The following is a 7,839-nucleotide window of genomic DNA, read 5'->3' on the forward strand; positions in this document are numbered from 1 at the left end:
TCATCTTCATTGAAGAATACTAAGAAAGTGTTCTTGACAGAACACCTTTCAAAGTATTCCGCCACGACACCACAGAGAGTCTCGTTTCGAACGGAAAAAAGAAGGCACCGTACGTTGTTAACATTCGAAATGTCGTATCGTGTCTGTGGTCTTTTACTACAAATTACTACAATTACTACAAAAAATTAAACAAGCCTAAGTGAATATCATTTTTTTACGTTTCCTCTTTGTATTATCGCATTGTCAGTCTTGTTAGTAATTTCTTGTCGTGTAGGTTTTGTCTTCTGTGGACGTTTAGTGATATAGAGGCACAAGAGCATGCTTGAACCAGAACTGCTGCCGTTAATCAAAGTTGGAAGGTAAGGAAGGTCCCAACTTCAAATTTCTCAGCGCGATTCGGTTAAATGGATTTAGAGTCGAGAAAAGATATCTAATCTCTGTCTTGTATTGTGGGCGAAGTATAGACTAGGTTAGTTTGGTTTAGATTATCTTAACCTCTCAGGAATGACTTGAAGGCTGAAGGACAAATTGATTACACTACAACTCAAAATTTGTTTGTTTTTTTCACCGACCTTTTCTACTGTTGTTACACAGTGTTATTGTCAGTGCATTGTTTTGAACTCTAGATGAGGTTACGTTGAAAGGCTTGTCTCTCTGATAGAGTGTGTTTTTAAAATTATATTCTTGTCGTTACTTTTTCAAATTCAAATGGTTGTAATAAAAAGTCTAACCACTTTTTATAACAATATTGCCTCCATATTCATAGTAATTTAGTTTGATTTATTTTCAGGTGCTTTGGTAGATTGCAATAAGGAGGTAGCAGGGGTAGTACCTTCTGCCGAAGATGTCATTAAAAACTGGCTGATATATGCAGAGAAAAGACTGTTTATGTTTTTCTTTAAGTTGTGTTGCATCTAGTCATTGTTATTTTTGTTTTAAAGATAAGGATTTATTTCTTTGTGTTATTGTTTTCATGTTTCATCAAATAAAGTCAACATTCTACTCAAAGAAACCATTTCTCTCTGTACTGCTTACCCTTTACCTAACTATATAAATTGCAGAGTTATACCTAAATTTGAGATTCAGATCTGCAGGGAGGACATTTGTACGTGGAGACATTTACGTCGACGTCACGTTGAATCGACGTGATCAACACGTCGATAAATCGTGGATGAGATAGTCAAATTCACGTGGATAACACGTGAATTCATCACGTGTTATCCACGTCTAACACCACGTCGATTCCACGTCTTTTCCACTAAAATTTCTCTCTGGGCACGCTGCTGAGAGCGGAAGTGTTAATCCTGGAATAAATTCCCTCTTGCCACTTTTTTATGAAGACTCAAATGACGTGGCAATGGTTGTTCATGGGATGGAAATTGCAGACTCAACGGTGCAGCGCCTGAATCCAGGCCAACCAACCGTGTTTTGCTGCGACCAACCATTGTTTGCTTCTGCTAAAATTGCAATGTGGAACTTTCCGACGAAATTTCCAGAGGGAAAAATGTTCGTTATGTTTGAATCATTCCACATTGAACAAAATTTCCTTCGCGTCATTGGACAGCTAATGGAGGGATGTGGTTTGATCAAAATACTTGGCTCGTCCGACCTTTACACGGAGCAGGCAGTACAGTCACTCATCGATGTGCAAAGTGTCAAGAAATCGAGAGCAATGCACCACGTACTTGCTTCAGTTCTCTACATTCTTCTCCAGGAAGCCTACAGTGACGAAAATCCGGAATTTTCATTTGAGAAGTGCGGGAATTTGGACTTTGCTGGCTTCTAGACGCCCTCACAGGCAATATTTTGACAATATCTCAACGTGAGAGTCTTCAGTACACTCTTCTGTACCGCTCCTGCAATGTTTGTTAATATACTTTACCTCTAAGTCAGGTTTTTCGCGGAAAAACCTCGCGAACAGCGAAAAACGGCCGGGAATGTGCTGCGGGTTGCCTACCCGGAGTCCCCGTAAGGCGCCATGTTAATTTTAACCCGTAATAACTTTTTGACTAAGGGAATATTTTGTTTGCCTCTGCGGGTCAAAACGTTTGTTTTGGTCCCAACTATCGATGTGCTGAGCGGTTTTGCATTTGGGCGATTTGCAGGGTCCTTTGACGTACACCGGCCACTAGCTCCTACCCGTCGAGGCCACCCGGGTCAACGTGACACAGCCATAGATTTGTCCCTCTGCTCTACCGCCCTTCACCTGCGCCTGGACTGGGAGGTGTTGGGGGATGCCATGGGCAGTGACCACTACCCTCTGTTGCTCTCTCTGGAGTTACATCCGGGAACGGATTTGCCAATCTTGAAATATTTCGCTACCAAGAGGTGGAAGTTGGAAGCAGCAGACTGGGATCGCTTTAGGGACCATGTCCTGGAGGGTGGTACTCGCCTGTGGACTCAGCCACCTAGCCTTCAATCATATCTGGACTTTGTCTCCTTGCTTACCTCAGCTATGGGTAGCTCTTGTCCCAGGAAAAGGGAGGTTGTCACCTTTTACAGGTTTGCCCCAAAGCCTTGGTGGTCTCCGGCCTGCAGCCTTGCTAAGGAACAGAAGAAGAATGCTCTCAGGGAATATAGAAGAAACAGGACCCCGGCGAATTTCGAATTGTGCGTCAGTCAGGAGAGAGACACCCAACAGACCTATAGCATTGCCCAGAAGGAGGGGTGGCGCACTTTTCTCAATTCCATTAAACTCCGCTCACCTATGGCTCCGGTCTGGCGGATGGCGAAGCGATATGCTGGGCGTTCCCTTCCCCCCAAGCATACAGCTGGGGAATGGTTGGCGGATTTCCTTGAAATTTTCACCCCGGACCACCAAGAGATTCTGACTGCTGACAAGGAATATCTCTCTCCTCCTTCTATCCCTGACCAGGACAAGACGGCTCTTCACAGGTTTTTTGAAGCTCCTTTTACCATGGCCGATGTGCAAGAGGCCTTGCGCGGCACGAAGGACTCTTCTCCTGGAAAGGATGGTATTACTTACTCTATACTTAAGGAACTTCCAGAGCCTTTGCTCTTCAACTATTTCTGGACTCCGGCACTCCATCCGCCAGACTGGAATGAGGCGGTCATTCTTCCCATTTTGAAACCTGGCAAACAGGCAACGGAAGCTAAATCTTACAGGCCTATTGCACTCACCTCCTGCATCCTTAAAACTTTCCAGAAGGTCTCTTTGCAACGTTTGAAATGGTGGGCGGAATCGATCCACCACTTGGATAAGTTCCAGTTTGTCTTTCGGGCAAATCGCAGTACAACGGACAGCTTGGCCCTTCTCACATCCACTATCCATCATTGCTTCAAGCAGCAGAAGGTGGTGGCTACACTCTTTGCTGACATAGGTGGAGCATATCCGAATGTCAACTCCGCACTGTTGTGTGACAAGTTGCGTCTGAAAGGTCTTCTTGAATTTGTGGTTCTGAATATTCGCCGTACCCTCGTCAATAGATCACTTCAGGCTACTCACAATGGCCAGCTCACCCTTCCTCGCTTTACAAGCAAGGGCCTGAACCAGGGGGATATTTGGTCTCCTTTGCTCTACATTCTGTTTACTGCCGACCTTGCCTCTGGCCTGGAGGACGACTGCCTGGTTCTTCAGTATGCCGACGACATTCGTGTGACATGTTCTCACAACTCACAACGGGAGGCTCTCTACAAACTGCAGGATGCAGCACGTCTCCTGGAACAACGGATAGCATGTAATGGGGCTAAGTTAGAACCTGCCAAGTCGCAATTGGTGATTTTTTCCAGAAGGAAGAACCTTCCCCCTCCACCGCCACTGAGGCTACAGGGGGGAGTGGTTCCTGTCCAGTCAGAAGCAAAGTTCCTGGGACTCCTTATGGACAGTAAACTCACCTGGTCTTCTCACCTTCAGGCCCTTCGGACTAAATGTAAGCTCCGCCTGAATTTTATTAGATCCCTATCTGGGCACTGGTGGGGGTGTCAGCCAATGACACTTCATCGTGCTTACACTTCTCTTGTACGGTCTCTTCTGGACTATGGAATAGAGGTTTATGACCCGAAGGCCAAATGCAGATGGAAGCCTCTCCAGAGTATCCAATATATGGCAGCGCGTATAATTAAGGTGCCCCCGCCCCCACACTAACGCGTCCGGGCCCGTGTCCGCCCGTGACCGCCCCTGTCCGCCCGGACAGATTGTCCTCCTCTCCGGTTTGGCAACGAATTAAAGATAAACTGAAATTAAAAATGCGTTTTTACATACACATTTGAGAAGAAGATAGTTCAGAAAAACCAAATCCGCAAGTGTAGGACCGTGCGGTGGATTTCAAGTCGGTAAGGTTGGCCCGATTGTCGATTGTCTGCTTCTTTCGTTTGTGTTGTTTGTTTGGTTGTGAGTTTCTAGCAATAAACTATTATTTCATTGCTTATTAAAATGGAGTCAGATGTAAGGTCATTGATTAGGAACTACATACTGTTTAATTTGCAAAGGGAAGAGGACTTTGATCCGTTGTATGAAGACAGTCGCAGTAAGTTACTTCTTAATTAAACATCTATTGTTGGTGAGGCTATTGCTTTGTTGTAAGACGTTTTGAACAATTTTTACAGGAACAATCAAACGCCTCTCAGCCTTTAATTTATTAAGGCGCAATCAACTGCGTTTGCGGACAGTTGCTGCTTGTGCTAAAATGAGAAAGAACCGTCGTTGGTGGGTTCGGCCCATCTTCTTGGACCGCCAATTGGCCGGGGCTTGGTTTTCGCTAATACCAGTCATGAGAGAATTTGATGAAGAAGCATTCTTCAACTTCCTTAGGATGACTCCCTCCTGTTTTGACTGGCTCCTTGAACAGGTTTCTGACCTCATTACTAAGGAATCTACTCGCAGGGAATCGATATCTGCTGGTGAACGACTGGCTGTGACTTTAAGGTAAATATATTTGATTTTGGATTTTTTAAAATAGAAACTTGTACACACTCAATGTCATTACATTAACTGTTATCCATGTAAAATAGGTACCTGGCCTCTGGTGACTCACAAATTTCTATTTCGTACTTATTCCGAATTTCGGACAGTGCTGTGTCTGAAATTATTCTGGAAACAACTGCGGCTATTTGGTGTGCATTGAAGGATGTTGTCTTTGAGCCCCTCACTCCAGAATTTTGGAGGAGAAAAAGTGCAGAATTCGAGGCCAAGTGGGATTTTCCCATGTGCTTAGGAGCAATTGATGGGAAACACTGCACTGTACAGGTAGACATGTAGACGTAATATTGTTTGATGTATGTTTTAACCTGACACGTTCCTTTTTTTCTGACACAGTACTGCATTTTTCAGAAATTTCCTATGAGAGGCTCTGAATGCTATAATTATAAATTTGGTAATAGCATCGTGCTCCTTGCTGTAAGTGATGCTAAGTACAAATTTATCGCTGTAGACGTGGGAGCAAGAGGGCGAGAGCATGATGCTGGCGTGTTTGATAGATCCGAGTTTGGAATGTTGTACGACAACCACCAGTTGAAGCTGCCCCCCTCAGTTTATAACAACGATCTGATGACACCTCTGCCTTATGTGTTCATTGGAGATAATGCATTTGCTCTTGACACCCACCTTATAGTTCCATTTGAAAGTAGTTCTAAACCAGAAGAAGTTGTTTTTAACTACAGACTGTCACGGGCGAGGAGAGTGGTTGAGAATGCCTTCGGCATTCTAGCAGCAAGATTCAGGGTGTTCCGCACAAATATGATTGGCAGTGAGACCCTCGTGTAAAACATTGTCCTCTCTACAACAGCTTTACATAATTTACATTTAGTAAGGGAAGACAGTATACCCCCCCGACAAAGAGTTTACCTACCAGAAGGGTACGCTGATGTCTACAAAAGCAACGGTCACATCAAGAAAGGAAGATGGAGAAATGAAAATAAAGATGTTGAGAACAGTATCCTGAAGACTCTTGTATCTCAAGAAATGGTCCAAGCAAATGTCTTGGCTGGAACAGCTGTTACCCTACCAACAGAGATTGGTCACAAAACGTCAAAATGATGAAAATTCGCATCACTATGACGTCTTTTTGGACCCTAAAACGTCATTTTCACATCACTAATACGTCAATCTGACGTTTTGTGACATATCTCTGTTGGTAGGGTAGGAAAAACTCCTGGAGTTATTTATTGTCAACAAGCCACTGCCCTGGCAGTATGATGACCTCCTTGATGTTATTTGATACCAACACCTGGTTGGAGTAATAAAGTTACCATATGTAGTGTGATCAGTCTCAGTCATTTTTTATTTATTTCTATGGAACAATGCATAAATACATAACGCGCATGCAAAAAATTATCTAAAAAAATAAACATGGTATACAAGAGAATCATGCAATGGCATGTAAATCTGGGGCCTACTTATCCAGATGGTGAAGAGTCATGACGAGCTCTTGAGATTATCATAAAAGTATAAGTTACGAGTTCAGTTTTGCTCATTTCTTTGCTTTTTTAAACAAAAATATATCTTCAAAGAAAAAGTAACATTAACAAAACAATCATAGAAAAATAAAACATTTTCATGGAAAAAACATAATTGAACTTTTCAAACATAAAACATGGTATGCAAGATTGGCATACAGAACAATGAACAAAGCCATACAAATCTAGATGTCAGCACCATCCAAATACTCTTCCAACTGTTGAGGTGAGCAACGTAGGAGAGTTGTCACCAGATCTTGGACTTGGGCCATGAAACGTGCAGCTACAGCAGGTGGTAGTTGCTTGATCTGTTGAGACATGCTAAGGCCGAAGTAATCCACGCCGTCACGGGTTCTTTCCGTCAGAAACTGTCGAAGCAGCACGACTTCTGCGGATTCCGGCTGATTTCCCTCGCGGGGTGAACTCTATGATTATCTGGGTCGATCAGTGTGGGCTGATTATTATGTACTTGCCACGGATGGTTCCCGTCAAGAGCACCCCTGAGTTGGTGGGGGCTGCAGTGGTGGATGTCAATGTGGATCCTGCCCTGGCCATCCTCAATTCTCTTCCTTCATCAGCCTCCATCTATGAAGCAGAAATACGAGCTCTACAGTTGGCAGGTGACCATCTGTCTTATATTCGTCCTACCAAGGCCTTGATATTGACAGACAGTAAGAGTGCTGTGGTGGCCCTTGACAGGAGGGAAATCTCTCCATATGATCAGCCGGCATTGATTCATCTTCGGACTTCCCTGCAGGCTTGCACCGAAGCCTCGGATGTTTGGTTGGCCTGGGTGCCGGCCCATAAAGGCATCTCGCCTAATGAGCTGGCTGACCAGGCTGCCAAACAGGCCAGTCGTCTGGGAACGCCTCACAGGGTGCCTCAGCACTTCAGATCATTCGTTCCCTCTCTCAAGGCTACGGTATACAGCGATTGGCAACAGCTCCGTGAAGAAGCGGCGGTTGCCACTCGACCTACGGGTGTGTACAACCTTCCCTGGGCCGCTCTCTAAGCTCCAGGACCTGGATAAGCTTAGCAGACGACGTGCCGCGGCAGTTCCTGGCTCCTCTGCTCCGTGCCCGCTTGGGTCATACCCACTCGCCGGTGTCGCTCCATCGCTTCAAAATTATCTCGAGCCCCCTGTGCGACAGGTGCGGCGAAGTAGCTTCGGTTCATCACCTCATCAACGACTGTCAGTTTGTCGACCGCATCCTCTTCTTTGACCATCTTTCTACCGCCGAAGTTCCTAAGCCGCACCGTCTACCCGACCTTTTCAAGATTCAGCGCCCGGCCCTCATCAAGGCGGTGATCACCGCCTTCGGACTCTTACTGCGGTTCAATCCACACCTGAAAATCTAGCGTTATTGGCACCGGATGGTCTGGCCCACTGCCTTTGAGGACGTAGATACAAAAGGAAAAGCCCCC

The 7,839-nt window shown here is 45.0% G+C and overlaps 1 protein-coding gene across 1 annotated transcript; it reads left to right on the plus strand.

Moving 5' to 3' along the window:
- The first annotated feature begins 4,311 nt into the window (after positions 1 to 4,311).
- LOC113212408 (uncharacterized) lies at positions 4,312 to 6,098 on the plus strand. The gene is made up of 4 exons (XM_026431090.2): positions 4,312 to 4,487; positions 4,567 to 4,885; positions 4,972 to 5,206; positions 5,291 to 6,098. Exons 1-4 carry the CDS (start codon positions 4,394 to 4,396, stop codon positions 5,720 to 5,722), a joined length of 1,080 nt encoding a protein of 359 aa, XP_026286875.2. The 5' UTR covers positions 4,312 to 4,393; the 3' UTR covers positions 5,723 to 6,098.
- The last annotated feature ends 1,741 nt before the right edge of the window (positions 6,099 to 7,839 follow it).

Source organism: Frankliniella occidentalis, unplaced genomic scaffold (genome assembly GCF_000697945.3).
Source record: "Frankliniella occidentalis isolate FOCC.00 unplaced genomic scaffold, Focc_3.1 Scaffold506, whole genome shotgun sequence".
Lineage (NCBI taxonomy): Eukaryota > Metazoa > Arthropoda > Insecta > Thysanoptera > Thripidae > Frankliniella > Frankliniella occidentalis.